This window comes from Mustela erminea, chromosome 18, assembly GCF_009829155.1.
Source record: "Mustela erminea isolate mMusErm1 chromosome 18, mMusErm1.Pri, whole genome shotgun sequence".
NCBI classification, from domain to species: domain Eukaryota; kingdom Metazoa; phylum Chordata; class Mammalia; order Carnivora; family Mustelidae; genus Mustela; species Mustela erminea.
Window position 1 is genome coordinate 29,831,344 of NC_045631.1, and position 19,720 is coordinate 29,851,063.

The 19,720-nt window shown below is 51.2% G+C and overlaps 2 protein-coding genes across 4 annotated transcripts in view; both read left to right on the forward strand.

Annotated features, from left to right (window-relative positions):
* Positions 1-6,071, forward strand: part of CUEDC1 (CUE domain containing 1) — an 82,454-nt gene extending 76,383 nt beyond the window's left edge. For all 3 annotated transcript variants that reach the window (XM_032320353.1, XM_032320354.1, XM_032320355.1), the window contains 4 exons: positions 441-534; positions 1,246-1,304; positions 2,125-2,195; positions 4,347-6,071. In XM_032320353.1, coding sequence (XP_032176244.1) covers positions 441-534; positions 1,246-1,304; positions 2,125-2,192 — 221 coding nt within the window. In that variant the 3' untranslated portion in view covers positions 2,193-2,195; positions 4,347-6,071. The remainder of the gene's footprint in view (positions 1-440; positions 535-1,245; positions 1,305-2,124; positions 2,196-4,346) is intronic.
* Positions 6,072-15,061: 8,990 nt separating this feature from the next.
* MRPS23 (mitochondrial ribosomal protein S23) overlaps positions 15,062-19,720 on the forward strand; it is a 50,663-nt gene continuing 46,004 nt past the window's right edge. The window contains exons 1-4 of the mRNA XM_032320656.1: positions 15,062-15,615; positions 16,103-16,273; positions 18,919-18,996; positions 19,206-19,332. Of these exons, the coding sequence (XP_032176547.1) occupies positions 15,077-15,615; positions 16,103-16,273; positions 18,919-18,996; positions 19,206-19,332 (915 nt within the window). The 5' untranslated portion in view covers positions 15,062-15,076. The remainder of the gene's footprint in view (positions 15,616-16,102; positions 16,274-18,918; positions 18,997-19,205; positions 19,333-19,720) is intronic.

The following is a 19,720-nucleotide window of genomic DNA, read 5'->3' on the forward strand; positions in this document are numbered from 1 at the left end:
GGGAGGCCCCAGGGTTTGTGACCTCTTCCCACAAAGTCCTGCCAGCCAGGATGCACCTAGCCTTCCTCCTCCCCTCCCCACCACACAAGCATGTGTGAATGAGGCTGCCACCCTTCCAGGCTCCATTTCGGGGAAAATCTCGGATTAGTCATGGAAATCCCAGAACCAACTCTGGAGGTGGCAAAGGGGGCGGGGGAGGCGGCGGGAAAGACAGCCAAGAGTGTTGCTGACTGCCACAGCTGGGGCAGGAATGCCTGGATCTCGGGCTGCCTGCCCACGGGCCCCGCTCTTGGTGGCCTGTGCTGCCCCTGCAGGCCTGCCGGGGTGGCAGCCTCCCTGCTGGGGGAGGAGAGGGCACCCCCCCATTCCTATCGCCCCGCTGCCTGCCACCACCCCAGGGCTAGCCCTGCGGCTGTGGCTCACAGGTCTCTCTGCCCCAGCCACCCGGAGGAAGCTTTTCGAGCTGGCCAGGGCCTTCTCCGAGAAGACCAGGATGAGGAAGTCAAAGAGGAAACACTTGTCCAAGCACCAGTCGTATCCTTTCCGGCCTGGCACAGGGTGGGGGCGTGGATGCTGAGGGAGCTGACCCCTTTGCTGTGCCCTCTCCAGGGACTGGGACCTGCTCTGTGGTCACCCCCTGCGCCATGCGCTGGGAGGCCAGCCCACGACCGGGTCTGGAGCCCCACTACCGGGCTGGGGAGTAGGCCAGCGTATCCTACTTCTCTGGGGTCTTGAATTATCTCATGACATCTTCACTTTCTGGCTGGGCTCATCTACTCTTGGGAGAAAACGTGGTTCTTCCACTGAAATCAGCACACTTCTCCCTAAGTTTATGAGTTGAATTGACCCATAGATCTTGCCGCCTCCCCATTTCAAGCACATTGGGCCCTGCCTTCTTGCTTTCAGTTTCTTGAGTAAAAATAAGGTTCTCCACGTTTTAACCCAGACTCCCACCCCTGCTTGTTACATGGGCCCAGGATATTAGAAGCTGAGCAGCCAAAGGGGAATAGAAGGGAACTCCCTTCTCCATCCCCAGAGATGGGAGCTGGTGAGAAAGTCGGGCCCTGGCTGTTCCCCTGATCCCAGGGAAAGGAGGCTTTGGGGAGTGTTGGGGTAATGTTGGTGTGGTAGATGTCCCTGAGCTGGGAGTGGGTGGTAGAGGCCAGAGACAGGGACTGGTAGAACTGGGCGGATGATGGCAGTGCCCATGCATCGTTGAGACCGTTTTCCTGAATGGCCCGCCAGGCTGGGAGCTGCGGTGTCAACGGCTAACCTCCTAGACGACGTGGAGGGCCACACTTGTGGTGAGTCTAGGCGGGACGGGGAGCTTCATGCTAAGTTCCTTGTCATCGGTGACCCTCCAAGAGGAGGGCCTGGTGTTTCCTGGGTGGACCCAACCTGGGGGACACATCTTGGGAGGTGGGCAGGTGACCCAAAGAAATAGGTCCTCCCTCTTGGTTCACATGGTCTCTCCCTTTCTTCCACCCCCTCCAAAGGGGGCCCCAGCAGCACCTCCACCTAGGTATCTACCTGGAGCACAAAGTGTCAGGTGCTGTTTCCAGGGTCTCTTCTCTAGGGTGGGAGGGGACAGACACACCGACCCACGTGGAGGGGCCTCACTTGGAGAACCAGGCGCTGTGCAGTTTCAGTCTCTGGGCCCAGAGAACTTTCAGTGTTCATCTAGTCCCTCCTAAAGGCCATATGGGCCAGAAGACACTGCCTTAGACCCTGGCAGACCCGCAGCTGAATCTGATCCTCATGCCTCAGAGCAGAGAGAACCTTGAGGGGTCAGGAGACATCTGGAAACAAGGGCTAGGAGGGTGCTAGAGGCTGTAGGGAAGGTACCACTTCCCCACACATTCTACAGATGAGGAAGCTGAGGGAAGAAATTGTCCAAGCTCAGTGATGGAGTCAGGCCAGCCGTCAGGTGTCCTAACCTCACACCGTGCCCTGGTGCCTCTTAGCACCCATACATTCCCCACCCCGTCCACCCCAGGATCAGCATGTGCCCCAGCAAACAAAAGCGATGGAGAACCTTGGGTCAGCTCTCTTGCCTGGCCTGGGGGACATGCCTGATGAGGCCCTGCACAGTGGAGCAGGAGGCAACTTGCCTCTCCTTTTCAGATGAAGACTTTCGGGGACGGCGACAGGAGGTACCCAAGGTAGAGGAAGCCCTAAGGGAAGGACAATAAGAGGTAAGGCCTGGAGCCACAGCAGCCCGGCGACTGCCCAAGGTGGGGCCTGCCATATGCCCCAGACCCCAGGGGTTTTCCCAGGGATCCAGGGGCATTGGGCTCAGGCAACTGGATGGCACAGACCCTGGTTTTCTTCCCCTATCATTGTGGCAGGGGACATGGTCTCTGGATGGAAACCGGTCTTTTGAGTTTCCTTTTTTTTTTCTTCTTCTTTTTTTTTTTTGTTATTTATTCATTTAGCAGAGTAGTCACACCTGCCTGTGCCAGATCCTGGGAACAAGGGGGAAAAGTTAGTTTTGACCTTGATGGTTGACAGCCCATGTGAAAGACAGTTCAGGACACATACTGCACAGTAAGGGGACGACTTAGGAAAACTTGACGTGGCCTCCCCACAGCCATGCACACACAGAGCTGTCCCACTGCCTGCTTGGGTTGGGTGCTCTGCAATCTGTCACAACCACAGGAAGAACCAGTCTCCCTCCAGGCAGCGCTATTGCTGGCCCCAGGCCCTCAGGCTGCTTCTCCTGCTCTTCTGTGCCTCCCTGACTGCCAACGAACCAGGGAATGTCAGTGCCCCTTCTGGGGCTCATTAGAACCTGTTCCCTGTTCTGGGCCCTCCCCATCAGGAGGCGGCCCACTCACCCTTCCCCAGGCTGCTGTCCTGGTCCTGGTGGCCAGCGTCTCCAGGGCTTCCCCCAGCCGTGGACAGGCTGGCAGGTGTGGCCCTCACGCTGTGATGACATGGCTCGCTGCCCTCGGGATGGTCGTTGTGGCGGTGGATCAACCAGCCCCCGCGGCTGGCCTTCACACCACTTCCAGCTGACTGTCTCCCTCTCCGCTGCTGTCATTCCCTCCCCTTTCCCCCGACCCCCGGGAAAACATGTCTGATCCAAAGAGCCCCCTCCCCACACACACACACATCAGGACCTTGCCATCATCATTTCTCTCCCGAGTTGCCTAGCTTTTCCCTTTCCAGCTCCTTCCTCAAGCCTACAACCTCCTCCTCCTCCCCGGCGTAAGAACCAAGAGTTTTCATTATTTTCCTTCATTGCCCAGCTTACGAAAAAGTGACAGCCTCTTTCACCCATTGCAGGCGGCAGCCCTCCCACCACCCCCGGACTGATGCAGGAAGGGCACCCCAGGTCCAGGTCCTTCCATTCTGCACCCTCTGGTGCTCCCTTCTGCAGGCCATGCCTGCAGTCTTTCTTGAAACTCTTCCCTGCCTACCCCTGTGGCCCAAGAATCCTGGGCCTTCTTCCTATCTGCTGTTGATTCTCCCATGCTGCTCCTGGGGGCTCCTCCTAGTCCCGTAGTCCCGCTCTCCTGGGAGCTCTGCCCTTGACTCTCTCGATCCCACTCTCTGGCAGTCACTGCCCTTCTTCACAGCAACAGCAAGACCTCTGTGCAGTGGGCCCCTAACTCGGACCCTCCCTCTCAGTCAGTCTTCCACATCCACTGCATACCAGCTGTGCCCACGACCGTCTTTCCAGCCCTGGGTCTGAAGTCACTGGGAGTCAGACAGCTTCTCCTCCGGTCTTCCCTATTTCATTTCTCCTCTCCCTTCCACCTTGTGCTGGTAGACTCCCATCACCGGGTTCACGGCTGCTAGGGTCTTCACTGCCCAACTCTGTTCCCCCCGCCCCCCGTCATCAGAACACCACTCTTCTGCCCTTTCTCCCTTGATGTTGGAGTGAACGCTCTGAGTAGAGGTTTATGAACTCCTCGGCCTGGTGTGTGGGGCCCACCAAATTCTGACCCCAATCTATTTTCTGCCCCTACAGGTCCCCTTGGTGTAGCTCCCTGAGCTACCGCTGCATTCCCAGAATGGGCTGGCTACTTCCCCACCTCTGAGCCCTTCCTATATGCTTCTGCCCCCTGGAATTCCAGCCCCCACTCCATCTCTAGCTGCCAGAGGCCCTGCTCTTGCTGTTCTAGGAGCTTGGATTTGGAGGGTGGGACATGGCCTCAGGCAGAGTTCCAACGCTGGCAAAGAGTCCCTAGAAGGAGAGGGCGCCTGTCTTTGGGACCTTCTGCCTAAAACCATCTCTGCAGGGATTGCTCTGCAGGGACAAGGAGAGACCACTGGGCTCCAGTGGTCTTTCCAGTGGGCTCCAGAAGCTCCAGACTTCTTCCATCTCTTTTCCCTACCAGATGCCAGCAGTTCCTCCTCGCCGGAGATGTCTGACCTGGTGGAGGTGGCCGGAGAGCCAAACTGGCCCCCAGCTGAAGGGCCCAGCTGCTGCCAGACAGATGGCGCCAAGGACTGAGGCGCTGGTGATTCTCCAGCCACAGTCCAGCCCCACCACTGCCACCGTCACTGCCACTTTCCATGGGACTTAGAACTTTGGAGTTTTGTGCTGTGATTGGAGGAAGGACCTGGGGCCCTAGGGGCAGCAGCCCATCCTAGCCCCTCTTGTAGCCAGGCTGTTCTGTGGGCCTTGAGTGGAAATGCAGGAACCACCACCGCGTACCCTCACCCCTACCCCACCGCCCTGCTGCTTACTTTAAAAAATCCCAGAAAAAATGCAAAGGTTGGAGTACCCGAAAGGGCAGGATGGTGAAGCCCCTGAAGGGGGAGCCCCTGCCCCCTCCTTTCCCCATCTCTCCTTCTGGGCCCCAGATACTGCCGGACCCCCTATCCCCATCCCCAGCTCCCATCTGGGCACCTTGCGTCCTTTATTTCCATGGCTTCCTGCATCTTGGCCTTTCGCCCAGGCCTGCGGTTGGTACAACCCCTGGCCAGAGCCATGGGTGGGAGAGCGCTGGGCAGTCACTCAGGCCCCTCTGAGGAGTGACGGGCCACTGTAGAGAGCGAGTTACTGGCCACCCTGCCAGGGTTGGCACGGGCCCCTGCCAGGGATGGGGAAGGTGGCCACCCTGGAGCTGGGGGACTCTTGGCTAGGCAGGATGTTCTGGACTGAGGCAGAAGACAAAAGTGGGTTCTGGATGGGACCCTGCAGTCACTTAACAGTGGGGGCTCATGGGGGCTCTGAGTAGAAGTCCTGCTGTCACTAAGGGTGGGCAGCAGCAGGTTCTGAGGTGACCCTTGAGAAAGTGCAGGACTGAGAAGCAAGGGGAAGAGGTGGCCAGCCCTGGTGGGGGTGCCTGGGGCGGAAGGGCTTCCTGGCGCCTCTTGCCAAGAACAAGACAGTGAATGGTTTGCGAAGGCACACTCCGGTTCCACAAGCCTTAGCAGGCACCAACCACTGCCAGTGGGAGGGCGGCTGGCCCAGTCTCTCCAGCCAGCCTCCAAGATGGGAACGCACTGACCTCTCTGGAGAGCCAGGGAGCCTGGGCAGGCACGAAGGGTTCCCCCTCCCTCCCCGAAGTGGGGAACCTGCCCAGCCCAACCTTGTTAGGTGGGGAGTGGGAGCCCCGCCTTTGGCGGGGCCTGGTGGCCACACGTCACCCCGAGATAATGAGGGCGTGGCGGGCACAGTCGCACCTCGTTCCACTGAGGCCCCGGTCCACTGGGAGGCTCAGCTTACCCCGCGCGCTCTGGAGAGGCGGCCCCGTGGGCTGTGGGGACGGACACGCCTCCACCTGACCAAGTTTGGCGGCTGCGCAGGGCCTGGGGCGCTGGCGCGGGGACTTCCTGCCCTCCGCTGCTCCCTGCGACCCAGCCAGAGCTCCCCTCACCCCCGCGAGCCCCCAGGCTGCCAGGCCAAGCTCCAGACGGTCTGGCCCCTGGGGCAGAGGAGAGGCCCCCCGGGCTGTGGCCCCGACCCCTCCCAGCGCATGCTGGGGGAAGCCCCAGCCCCAAGTCTGTGTGTGTTGCTTTGTTAGTTGTGTTTTCTCCTATGTGTGGGTTTTTTTCTTGGAGCTGTTTCATAGGAATTCCTGTAATAAAGACTTGGTGTTCTCTTGGTGCTCTGATGTGGTCCGCAGTGTGGGCTGGACCCTTCTCTTTTCTCTTCTTGCCCTGGGCAGGGTTTGGCCTCCTGGAGCCCCTGTCACTCCCGAGGGCCACCTGCCTCGCCACTCTCCACCCTCTCCCCCAAAGTCCCCCGTTAACCAGTTAACCCACAGCATGTGTAAGGTCCCAAGGGCTTAGCTCTCCCATGGCAGTGCACTCCGGAGGCGACACCTGCTACCCGCACAGCAAGCTCGCCAACCTGCTGGCTTTGCTAAGCGCAGGCGCTCTCCTGTTTGCCCTGGGAAAGTAAACCACTAGCTGATAGGCAAAGGAAAACACCAAGGGGAAAAGCCAGTCTGCCAGGAAAGCTCCAGCGCATCATTTCCCCAAATAAACAGAAAGCTTCTGGAGTAGCTGAGGGGAGGCTGCTGGGATATGCAATGCCAGACTTCAAAGACCCGCAGACATCTTCCTGTGAAAGCACCTCTGCCTTTCCCCTCCGCAGCTCAGCCAGACCACCTCCCAGGCCAGGGAACGCACTGCCAAAAGAGGAAGCTGCTGCCGTTTCCAGAGGGCAGTTCTCAAGGTTAAAAATGTCTTTCTTGTGTTGAGCCCAAAGCTCTCCTTGTGGCTTCCACCCACGCATCTTGTTTGTGGGCTCCCAGTCACCCAGGCCTAGGACACTGCCGTTCCCCCATGCCACATTTGAACTCAGCCTCTGAAGGAACAATGAGGGTTCCTCCCGCCCTCCTTAGAAAGAGGTTCTCCCTCAGCCCCAGCCAGACCCAGGAACAGCTGGTGATGCTTTACATGTGTACTGTTTGCAGGAGGGCAACCCAAACTTAATCTTTAACCTAACCCTACTCTTTTAAAAGATTTTAAGTAATCTCTGTACCCAACTTGGGACTTGAACTTACAACCCAGAGGTCCAGAATCTGGTGGTCTACTGACTGAGCCAGCCAGGCGCCCTGGCCTTGTGCATTTTTTACTGATAGGTGCGTAATCCCCAGAGCATAGGAGCATAGTACTGACACTTAGGGACTTGTTAGGAATGCCAGTTCTCAGCCCTAGGCTAGACGTACTGAGTCAGAGCTACTCGGGGAATGTAGCCCAGCAATCTGATTCTGGTGTCTGGAGCCACAGCGCCAGGCCACTATCTAGTACTGGCTGCCCAGAATTACCTGAATGCTTAAAAAAAAAAAATCCTGATGCCCAGTGCCCCAGACAAATTAAATCAACAACCATGGAGTGATTTATTTTAAAGCTCCTCAAGTAATTTAAATTTGCAATCAAGTTTGAGGACCGGCACACTGGGAAGTCTGGTAGGTGTTTCATATTAGCTCAATTAATCTTACCCAATAATGGCCACTTGATAGATGATGAAACGACAATTCAGAAAGGTTAAGTAACTGGCAAGATTACAGAGCTAGTAAGGTGTGAAGCCAGAAACAGGCCCTCAGGCTGCCTGATTCCAAAACCTCTGTTCTACGCTCCCCAGCCCTGCTGCTCCAAGTGGGCTCCTGGTGCTCGCCCGACCAGCGTCGCCTGGGACCCTACTCTAGACCCATGGACTCTGAAACCATGAGTATTTTAACAAGCCCTCTGGATGATTCTGGTACATGCCAAGTTTGAGAAGCACAGTTCTACAACCTTGCTACTCAAAATCTGTGCTAGGTACCAGCAGCATTTGTATCATCTGGAACTTGAGAGAAACACAGAATTTCAGGGTCTACCCTAGACCTACTGGACTAGAATTTTTTTTTAAGATTTTATTTATTCATTTGACAGACAGAGATCACAAGCAGGCAGGGAGGCAGGCAGAGAGAGGGGAGGAAGCAGGCTCCCTGCTGAGCAGAGAGCCCAATGGGGGGCTCCATCCCAGGACCCTGGGATCATGACCTGAGCTGAAGGCAGAGGCTTTAACCCACTGAGCCACCCAGGCGCCCCTGGACTAGAATTTTAACAAACTCTTCAGGTGACTTGGATGCACACTTAAGCGAGAGAAACACCACTCGAGAACATCAGGTCTCAAACTTGCTGTACATGGGAATTATTTTTCCTTTCTTTCTCCCTCTCTCTCTCTTTCATTCGTTCTCTCTCTCTCTCTCTCTCCACCCAACATGGAGCTCGAACCCATGACTCTGAGATCAAGATTTGCACACTCCTTCGACTCACCCAGCCAGGTGCCTCGTACTGGAATTATTTCTGAAATTTTGGGTCTCATTCTCAAAAGATTCTGATTTCATTGGTATGGGATTTAGGCTGTATATCTGGTAACTGGACTGCAAAGTCTCCTCAGGTGGTTCTAACATGCAATGGAGTTTGAGAACCAGTCACTGTTTTGCCTTTCGGTGTAGCTGACTGAAGCTGACTGTAGCCAGAGAGGGGAATTGGGGAGAAAAGGCAAAGAGAGCTCCCCAGATCCAACAGTGGATGAAGCCTCTGCTCCACGATGAGTCCCTCTGTGTTGAACGGTGTCTTCCTAGGACTTAGGAAGGAGTCGGGCTGGGCCGGACAACCCCCTTATCCATCTGCCCTCACATGCCAGGCTCATCTGCAAATGTTGGGCTTCTGGTATCCACGAGGTGATACATGGGAGGTCTGCCTCCTGCAAAAGTGCTGAGCTGGGCTCTCTGGAGTTCTGGCCCAGCTGGGCTCTCTGGAGTTCTGGCCCAGCCCGTGCCCCTCCCGCTTTGTGCGCTTTGGTGTCTCCAGGCTCAGCCCAGCCTGTGAGGAGATCATGGGTCTGGAGAATGGTGTCCCCAGAACTGTCCTGGTTATTACCATGCTGGGGGCTCAAACCTCCCTCTGTTCTCTTGAGGCACCTGGTAGGGAGTTGAGGTTGGAGGAAAGATGGAGAATTTTGTTTGCAGAAGGCAGAAGGCAGGAGAGGCATGGGATGATGAAGATGATAGCTGCCTATTGAGTGCTTACTGTATGCAACTTTTCTGGGGTGCTTTATGTACATTATTTTATCTAATCCCCACAACTATTATATGAAATCAGTATGATCACTCCCATTTCTCAGATGAGGAAACTGAGGTACAGAGATGTTAAGGTCCTTAATCAACATGACCCTTGGTTATTGGTAGTACTTACTACCCAGGGAGCTGAACTCCCAAATTGGTACCTAAACACTAAGCTATAAAATGGGGTGAGGGAACAGGTGATAAGACCTAGAACCTCTCCATAGATGCAATCTGTTGAACACAAAAAGGTCCCCCTGATTAAAAACATCTCCATAGTGATGTGTGATCCAACAGTGTGCCTGGAACTCACGTATTAGCATTCTTTATTTGGTTTAAAAAACAGTCTCTTAGCATTTCCATTAAATGAAAAATATGCTGTTTAGAGAGAAGCACATGAACTCCTTTGCCCATTATCACAGCACAGATTAATTTGTTGGATTAGCTGGCTAGGCCAGCTGGAGGAAGATTTAGAAATTTCTGGAGATGGGCGGGGGCCTGGCGCAGGTTGAGGAGGGATGTGTAAATCTACTGCCACCTGGTGGTCTCTCTCAGAATTGGCCATTGACAGGCCAACATCATTCTCCCACAAGGAAGTGAGCACCTGTTAGGCCAGAGGCCAAACAGAAGGGAATTTACTATTTGCATGGTTATATGTTTTGCAAATTTTGCAAAACAAGGATATTTTTGTACTTGTTTTTCCTTAAAAGAGCCTCTAAGGTTACATAAGCTTTACACCCCACCAAACCAGTAGCTACCCTAATTTCTAGAGATTAAAGAGTCACAACTCTTTATCAGATCAAGAGGATTATTCCAGGGACTCTGGAGTGAGGGGCTGCAAAGCTCAGCACAAACTCAGCTAGCTACAACCTTGCTACTCTAAGTGTGCTCTGTGGACCCAGTGACCGAATGAATGTCCTGGTTTCCAGGTCCAAGTGTTTCTCAGATGTGTGAATCTCAATGCTAAAACTGGGAGAGTCCTGGGCAAACTTGGGCCAGTCGGTTGCCCTGCCTACAGATTAGCAGTGTTGGCATCAACTTGGGCGATTGTTTGAAATTCAGAGTTTGGGTCCTCACCCCAGGTCTCCCGAGTCAGGACCTGCATTTTCCAAGCTCTTGGGAGGTTTGGATGCACGTTAAGGATGCAGTTGCTTTGCCTTCCACAAGAAAAGAGAGGCCCATATCAGCCTGAAGCATCTGCCTTCAAGGGTTGCATCTTCTGCTGGGAAAGCTCCAGAGTGATTCCAATTGCCTTTTAATTCTAATAATAAGAGGCCAGGTTGTTGCTTCAGGCCCAGCTGGCTCCTGTTTCCTTGGCTACAAAAGGAGCCACGGTGATAGAGGGGTGGGTAGAGGCATAAAGTGTTCCTCTTTCCTCTCCTTGAACTGGATTCTTGTTGGGGGGCAAGACTGCTTGCTGAAGAAATGAATGGGCAGCTGTGTGAACATGCTTTGCAAATTGTTAGGTGTGATTGAATAAATTGTGATCCATTGCTTTTCAATGAGGAATGCTCAGAAGCCATCATCATCACTCTTATTTATTGGGCCTATACACTAGGCACTGTTTTAATAACTCTGAAGGTACTGACCCACTGACTCGTCACAACAAGGCTATATGGTGGGTGCTATGATTATGCCCATTTTGCAGATAACAAAGCTGAGGCCCAGAGGTTTGTAAAAATGGATCTGTCAGTGAGGCACACAGGATAGCCAGAACTAGAGATGACCAGGGTCGTGGTGGGGTGGAGGATTATTTCCATTCAATCACAGCTTTTGCCCATACACCTAGGGTGCATTTGAGGAAGGCCTCCAGGAAGGAGGGCTGGATGGTGCCATCCTCATTTGTCCTAACTTGGCTTTAGTCATCCATGTTGTTTTTTAGGAAACTCTGAGAGTCAGCTCCAGGCCAACCCCAGGCAGGGTAGGGGAAGGCAGAGATAGGAAAGACCCGGTTCCTGCCCTCAGAGAGGCCCAGATAGAGACGCAGACAAGTAAGTAGAGTCACACCACCACATTTTGAGAGGGAGAAGGTTAGGGAGGGAGGGAGCAGAGTCTGGCAGAGGGTGTGCTGGGGGCTCAAGTGCTCTCCTGATGGACTCCACAGGAAGGGGAGGTATGGGCCTCTGAGGAGCGTGCTAGAGCAGGAGAGGGAGCACACAACAGCCTGGGGAGGGGGAGAGGGCACTCTAGCCTTCTCCTTGTCTTTCATCCTCCTGGTCCACATACTATTGTTTTCCTCCTTTTTGAAGGCAAGCAGCTAATTTCTCCCTGACCCTGGCTTTCTGCCAAAGGTGAGTAGCAGGGGAATCTGGGTGGCTCAGTAGTTGAGCGACTGCCTTCCGCTCAGGTCATGATCCTGGATCTAGTCCCTCATGGGGCTCCCTGCTCAGCAAGGAGTCTGCTTCTCCCCCGGATCCTCCCCCTTCTCATGCTCTCTTTCTCTCTAATAAATAAACTCTTTAAAAAAAAAAAAAGTTGAGTAGCAGTATTAATGATTTCATCAATATGCTGGGACTTTTACTTACCAAGGCTGTCCTGCTATTGGGGTGCTTTTTCTCTTTTTGTCTGACACACTCCCAGGCACTATATAAATAAGGGCACTCTTCATAGAGATGTGGGCAGAGTGTAGGGAAGCCACAAAGGATGGCCCAGGGCATTTGGCTAGTGACTGAGGGACACCATTTGCTGAATCTAGGTCTGAAGGGGCCAAGGAGGAAATAGGGACTGGAACCTGGGAAGAGAGCTCTGTGTGAAGAGGCCACCCTGTGAGAATTCCCCTGGACTGTTGGTGGGAATGCAAGCTGGTGCAACCACTCCGGAAAACAGTACGGAGGGTCCTTAAGAAGATGAAGATAGAGCTACCCTATGACCCAGCAATTGCACTACTGGGTATTTACCCTAAAGACACAAAAATGCTGATTCAAAGGGGCACATGCACCCCAATGTTTATAGCAGCACTACGGACAATAGCCAAATTATGGAAAGAACCCAAATGTCCATCGACTGGTGGTGAATAAAGAAGATGTGGTGGCACCTGCGTGGCTCAGTAGGTTAAGCATCTGTCTTCAGTTCAGGTCATGATCTCAGGGTCCTGGGATTGAGCCTCCTATGGGGCTCCCTTCTCAGCAGGGAGTCTGCTTCTCCTTCTCCCTCTGCCCCTCCCCCTGCTTGTGCTCTCTTTCTCTCTCTCTTTCAAATAAATAAATCTTTTTAAAAAGATGTGGTGTAAACACACACACAGGGAATATTACTCAGTCATCAGAAAGAATGAAATCTTGCCATTTGCAACAACACAGATGGAACTAGAGTGGGATGAGGTCCATAGAAGTCAGCCTCGTGAGGAACAGAGCAGGGTTAAGTCGGTGTGGATCTGGCTGGGCAGACGGGAGCTCTTCAGACTAAGTACTTAGCAATGTAAGGGGGCTGGACAGTGTCCCTCCAAAATTCCGACGTTGAAATCCCAACCCCCAGTATCTCAGAATGTGGCCGCGTTTGGAGATCATCTTTAAAGAGGTACTGAAGTTAAAATGAGGCCATTAGGTCTGGCCCAGATCCAATATGACCAGTGTCACAAGAAGAGGACACACGACAGAGGGAAGACCACGTGAGGATTCAGGGCAGCCGTCCGCAAGCCAAGGAGAGAGGCCTCAGCAGCAACCAACCTTGCCAAGTTGATCTCGGACTTCTGGCCTCCAGAACTGCGAGAAAATACCTTTCTGGTGTTGAGGCCACCCAGTCTGTGATCCCTTGTTACGGCTGCCCTAGCCGACTACTACAATATGAAAATCCTTCGGTCCTAGGGGGCAGTGGGCGGGTGACAGATCACAAGAGCAGCAGTGATGCTGTAACTGCCATCAGACTTGTCATGTACCAGCACTAAGTGCCTGTTGCTACCATTCGGGCTGTCCACAAACGGCGGCTTCTACTCCTGCTGCAAGGCACGTAGACAGTTAAGACTGTTTAGTGGGCACATCTACAGGGGTCCAGCAGCGCAGTAGAAGGAATACGGCCTTTTGGAGAGTTTACAAGTTCTCTTTCTTTCTGTGTAAGATTGCCAGGACACTACCTATGGCATCAGAGAGTTGAACAGTTTAACAAGATGATCCAGATTTCTGGTGCAGCATGTGGCATGAGTACAACAGCCCCTTGCAGCCTTGAGAGGTCCTGGTGAGAAGACAGAAGCCTCTAACGTCCAGTTTGCCTGCCCTCAGCTGCCTGACAGCTTCTTCCCTTTCATGAATGAACACTCCCTAGGGTGCTCACTTCCTGCTGCAGGCTGGGGATTCCCCATTCATCTTGCTCCTACATTCCCATGGTCCTCCTATCTACACACCATCATTCCCCTGTCTCAGGCACAGAGGCATTAAATAGGATGCTGGAGGGGAAACTTTCAAGGCTCACAAGAGGAAGGAACTTTCCTAAGAAGATCTAGAGGAAAAATTCCCACCTTGCAATTCCTCCCCTATTGAGGGTTTGCACTCTTGGCTCTCCTCCCTTATCGTAGAATAAACCCTTCTACTTCTTTACCAGTGGTCACTGCAATGGCCTAGGGAGCCAGGCCTGAGTGGGAGAGGGGAAGTGTGTCTGTGGTCTCCCCCAGCAGCTAGCTCCGACTTGGGACAGAATTAGAAACTTGTTATGAGGCTGGGAAGACTATATTTAGCTGGGAGCATGTTTGTTCTCCCTAGAGCAGAGTCCTCCAGACCTTCTTAGGACCGGGAGATTGGAATCTCTACACTTGGCCCAGCAGCCAGAACTGGGTTCTTTCTTCCCTTTGTCACAGGGCCCTGTGGCAACAGTGAAACTGCCCTCTTAGTGTAGTCCTGGGCCTCAGATCATCCTGGCCCTTGCCCCTGGGGCGAGCTTTGTCCGGTCTCCATAGGTCTACCCATCTCCAGCTTGAGGCATAGCTAAGGAGGGTTTGGGGTTCTAGAGAGGGCCCAGGCTTTGCTGGAAGCCTGGCTCTGTCACTCAAGTATCTGACAAGTTACTTCACCCACTGTGGCCTCACTTTCTCATCTATAATAAGGCTAATAATAGCTACCTTCTGAGTAGGTGTGTGGATTCCAAGATAACACAAACAAGCAGTAACTGCTTCTCAAACATTACATTCCTCCTCCTTACCAGCCTCCCATAGAGTGGGAGGGCTCTGGGATGACTTGCTGCTCTTTCTGGCTTACAAAGATGATAATGTGTTCCCAGAAGCTATTTTGTGTGTCTGTGATTCAAAACATTTCATTGGATTAAAAAGCTCAAATATGAGTAAAAACTCTTTACAGGTCACTCTGAGGGATACATAAAGAAAAAAATATTCTTTTCTTGCAGTCTCACTGGAGATAACCAATCTTCACAGTCTTGTGTGCCTTCCACATGGCTTCTATCTCCATACAAACACAAACACATATAAAGGTGTTTTCTTTATTCTTTGAACAGGTTAGGATCCCACTAAAATGTTTCTCTGCAACGTCCTTTTTCATTTTAGAAGTCATGGGCGTGCATCTAGGGAAATGCAGAGGGACATAACTTGTTCATTGTAATAGCTGCATAGGATTGCATAGGATATATAAACCATAACTTTCCATTTGATTTTCTTCCCCGCTACAATACTGCAATGATCATTCTTGCACCATTACCCTCAGGACATTGCGCTTTGAGTTCTCTGGGGTACTCTACCCTTAGTATGATTATTGGACCAGAAGGTCACCCTGAGAGGTTACTGTCCCCAGATTTTTGAGTCTCCGTATCGGAATTTTGTCCTGTTCACTTTCGCTTTTCCAGCTCCAAAAGGAGCGAGCCCGCGACGCCTCCCGCGGAGAAAACACTAGTTGCCCCGCAGCATCCCGAGGTCAGCGGATGCTGGAGGCACTCCGGGGTCAACGGACTCCCGGGGCACGCCGCATAGCAGGGCGCGGAGGACGGAGGCTCGGGCCTTAGTGTGACCTTGGGCCGGTGCCTGCCCGTCCCCGGCCTCGGTTTCCTCCTGCGGAGTCTGTGGCTCCAAACAAGGTAAGGCGCAGTCCGGGCCTTGCCACCGTGTGACCTCTCATCTCTGTCTTTACATGCGTGCTGGCCTAGCTGGCTCCCCGAACGTAAGCTGCGCCTCACTCCTTCCTCCCCATCATCTTCCCTCCGCGCCGCCCCACCTTCTTGACTGGAGTAGGCTCCGCAAGGCCAGAGAGGGCAAAGCAACCGTCTGCGGGATTCCCTCCTCTAGATCGGTCTTTTATTGCTTCTGCCCGGCTCTGGCCCGCTCCCTCCCTTTCGGCTCGGCTATCGAGTGCTCCAGTCTGAACCTGGCCGCGGCCAACACCCGCACCAGTTCGGCCTATCCTTTGCTTCTGCCTGGCTCGGCTCTCCGGCTGCGGCGGCGGAGAGAGCGCCGCGATCCTCGTCTCGGCCAGCAGCCTCCGCCCATTTCGCCTGCCGCGGGCGCTTCCGCTTCCGGTAGCCCCGGCCGTAAGTGTCCGAGGCACCAGCCATGGCGAGGAGCCGGCTGGAGACCGTGGGGAGTGTTTTCTCGCGGTGCGTGCTCGGACCCGGTGTGGGCTGAGGGTACCTCCTCAGGAAGGGGGCTCTCGACCGCTGACGCTCTTTCTGGGTGGGTCAGAGCCGGGCGAAGCATTCTCCAGAGTGCGGGAGTCTGAGCCGGGGGAGGCCCTCTCGTGCTCCCTCCTGTCTCTGAATAGGTGTGCTTGACGACCCACTCTCTGAACGCATCTTTCCCTTTCAAGATTGCACCTCTCCCCTGTCGGAGCGGAGTTCCCTAGGAAGAGGAAGGGAGGAAGATGATGATGGGCCCGTGTGGGCCACCTTTGTATTTTCTTCGACGCGGCGTGGATGGGGCGGGGGGGGGGGACGCACCTGAGAAAAATAGAACTTAAAACTTAACTCCTGAGCTTTGTTAGTTTGGTTTGGAATATGGAAATATGTTAACTGTAGGGGGGCGGGAACACCCCGCTCTGGCCTCCTTCCGGTTCTGTCTTGTGGACTCCGTGATCCCACTGATGTCCCAGGCCGTGACTAGACTGACTCAGGGGTTTAGACTGTTGTAACTGACTGACCTTCGTTATTTTCCCTTCCTTAAGGACTCGGGACCTGATTCGGGCTGGGGTGTTGAACGAGAAGCCCCTGTGGTTTGACGTATATAATGCTTTTCCCCCACTGAGAGAGCCGGTCTTCCGGAGGCCCCGCTTGCGATATGGCAAAGCCAAAGCTGCCATCCAGGACATCTTGTACCCCGAGGATCGGATTAGAGCGTGAGTGCCAAGCCACATGGTGGACAGGAGGCAGCAAAACTTCAGGAGGAGAGATTTAGCTAGCAGTCTGGTGACTTTTTTTTTAGGAGTCGAGCCAGGGCTTGCCCTGTGAAGAAGGTCTTGTGTATCTCCCAAGTTAGGGAATCTGAAACAAGTTCTGGGAAATAGGATCTGGAGCCCAAATGGTGGACTGGTAATTGCAGTTATAGCTACCCGTTTCTGTGTATCTGTTAGCACTATGCCAAGCCCTTAAAAAACATTCTCTAACTTGGGCCTTACTCTAACCCTACAAGATCAGTGTATTGTCTTCATTTTATTCATAAAGACTATGAGGCTCAAGGAGGTCAACTCACTGGGAATTCAGTGGCAGAGCTCTTTCCCACAAATAGTGATGTCAGTTTTTAGTACCTAGAATTTGTATGATTCTTTTTTTTTTTTTTTTAAGATTTTATTTATTTGACAGAGATCACAGGCAGAGAGGCAGGCAGAGAGAGGGGAGGAAGCAGGCTCCCCGCTGAGCAGAGAGCCCAATGCGGGGCTCAATCCCAGGACCCTGGGATCATGACCTGAGTCGAAGGCAGAGGCTTTAACCCACTGAGCCACCCAGGCACCCCGTGATTCTTTTTTCTTAAATATTAAGATCAGAGGTGGTACCTTGTTCAGGGTAATAACATATTTCTTTCTTTTCTTTTTTTTTTTTTTTAAATTTTAGAGAGAGTGGATGTGCTTACACACAAGAGCAGAGCAGAGGGAAAGGGCAGAGGGAGAAGCAGACTCTGTGCTAAGCTTGGAGCCCCAGGCGAATCTCGATCTCGCAACCCTGAGCCTGACCTGAGCCAAATCCAGGAGTCATATGCTCAGCCGACTGTGCCACCCAGGTGCCCCTGTCCTTTTATTCTTTTCTCTATTTCTGGATGTAAGAAAACAATTTATGAGGTCATTATATTCTCATTTGAGGACTAGACCCCTTTCATATCAGGAATCTCCTCCCCTGGCCCTCAACACTCGTTGAGGTGGGGGAACAAGTATGTTCTTGCTCTACTTGGAATTTTTCAGGGTAGTTCCTGAAGTATGAGATCTTTGGGGGCATTAATTTCTTTGTCAGTGTTTTTCGGGGTAGGCTCATTGCACGTACTTGTTCAGGATTTATGTGTTAAAATCATTTGTGGGTGTGCCTAGGAGTCTTATTCAGGTCAGCATTTGACTCTTGATTTTGGCTCAGGTCATGATCTCAGGGTCCTGGGATTGAACACTCCATAAGGCTTTACCATAGGGAGTCTGCTTGGGATTCTCTCTCTCTCCCTCTCCCCCTTTTCCTGCTCATGCCTTCTGTCCCTCTCTAAAAATAAAAATAAAAATAAAATCATTTGTGTTTCTGCTGTATGGTTAGCAGGAGCTAGGTGATAGTTCATTGGAGATGTGGAATATTTGACTGGTCCCTTTTTTATTACTGTTAATGTCAAAATAATAATACCTTGCATTGAATTAATTTTTTGAACCTTTATTTTTGTGGCTTCCTTTCTGTGTTTTTAATATTTTAAAGAACTTATAAAAACAAAATAAGTTTCAGACATATCAAAACCTAAATGTAAAAAATCAAAGCATAAAAGTACTAGAAGAAAACGTGGAAGAATTTTAAGAATAATCTGAGTGATGAAGACCTTTGTCAGTGTAACATAAAACCCAGAAGCCCTATTAAAATTTTCTGCCCCCTAAAAAGTGCCACAAGATGAATCAAAAGCCAGCCAACATATTGGGAAAAAAATTTTGGTATTAAGTATGACAAAGGGCTAATTATATTGCTATAAAGTTTGCTTATAAATGAGTAGAAAAAACCCACCAAACAGAAGAGCACAGAAAAGGAAATTCAGCTTGTTTTTAAACATATGAAAAAATGTCCAGTTTATTTCATAAGAAAAGACAAAAGTAAAACGAGTTGCAATTTTTCATTTGTCAAATTGACAAAGAACAAAAAGTAAGAAGAGAGAATTTGGCCGGGGTATGGGGAAATAGACACTCTCCTATATTACTGCTGTGAGTGTAAATTGGCACAGCCACTTCAGGAAGCGTCTGGCAGTTTGGAAGGCCAAATTACAAATGCACATACCTTGAGCTAGTAAAACTATTTTTATGAATTTATTCCAGACTCCTTTGGACAGTGTACTAAGAGATACTGATAAAGTTAATCACTGTAGCACTGTCTACAGGAGCAAACGGATTGGAAAAGGAGCAAAGGACTGGAAACCATATAAGTTCAATGATTTGAAATCATCTCTAAGAACTATTAAGTAGAAGAGGCAAGATGTACAAGATGTACAATAGTGTTTTCTGTCCTTGGAGTTAAACTATGTGGCTGAGGGGGGAATGATAGATGCATGTATGCTTGTATATTAGAATATTCTTGGATGGATACCCAAGAAAATGGTTAGTGTTGCTTCCTGGGAGGGAGCTGGGGGTTTGGGGGTGGAGGTGAGCAGGAATGTTAACTTTTCATTGGATACCTTTTTGTAATATTTGGTGTATTAGCCATGTGCATGCACTACTTAATTAAAAAAAAAAAGTTTATGCTTGGCTTAGTAATTTTTCTTTATTCTTGGCCATGTTCTATAAGTGGAGATTTATGTTGTGTTGTTTATATTTTCTAGGAAATTTTATTCAGCCTATGGATCTGGTCAGAGAGCTTTTGATCTGTTCAATCCAAACTTCAAGTCTACCTGTCAACAGTAAGCCATTTTAACATAACTTGGGTTAATTTTTTTGTTTTTTTTTTTTTAAGGAATTTAATGATCAGTTTGAGGAGTTTTGTTGAATTCCCCAGGAGGAAAAAGCTACTCCTGTAGGAAGATGTGTTAAGGGAGGGCTTTATACTGTGTAACAGCATGTTGATGACTCTCAATATACAGACCTCAGATGTGACTGCTTGGAATTCCAGGTTTGTGGAGAAGTACATTGAGCTACAGAAACTTGGAGAAACTGATGAAGAGAAGTTATTTGTGGAAACAGGGAAGGCTTTATTAGCAGCAGGTGTCATTCTGAGAAGAGTAGGAGAAGCAAGGACTGTGAGTATTTTTTAATTAAAATTATTTTAAGGATTAGTTGTCTCTTTGTTAGAAGTTAAAGGAAGGCTTGGTTTTTCTTCTCCAACCTTGGCCTGTGTCCCTGAACACCAGGTCAAATGCTGGTAGATGAAATATACTGAAATTAAAAAAAGATGTGTACATATACATATACTAAAATTTTGTGATAGTGACTGCTACTTGGAACAAGTGAGTTAGTATTAGGGCTTTTGAAATTATGGTTCTCTAGAGATTTTTATCATGTGTGTTGCTTGTTATAATAGAATTTGACCTGGGATATTAATGTTAATGTTTTGATTCCATGATAGAATGTGCTTAGCTTCAGCTAGCTTCAGCTTCAGCCAGTCAGTGGAGTGAAAATGACATCTGT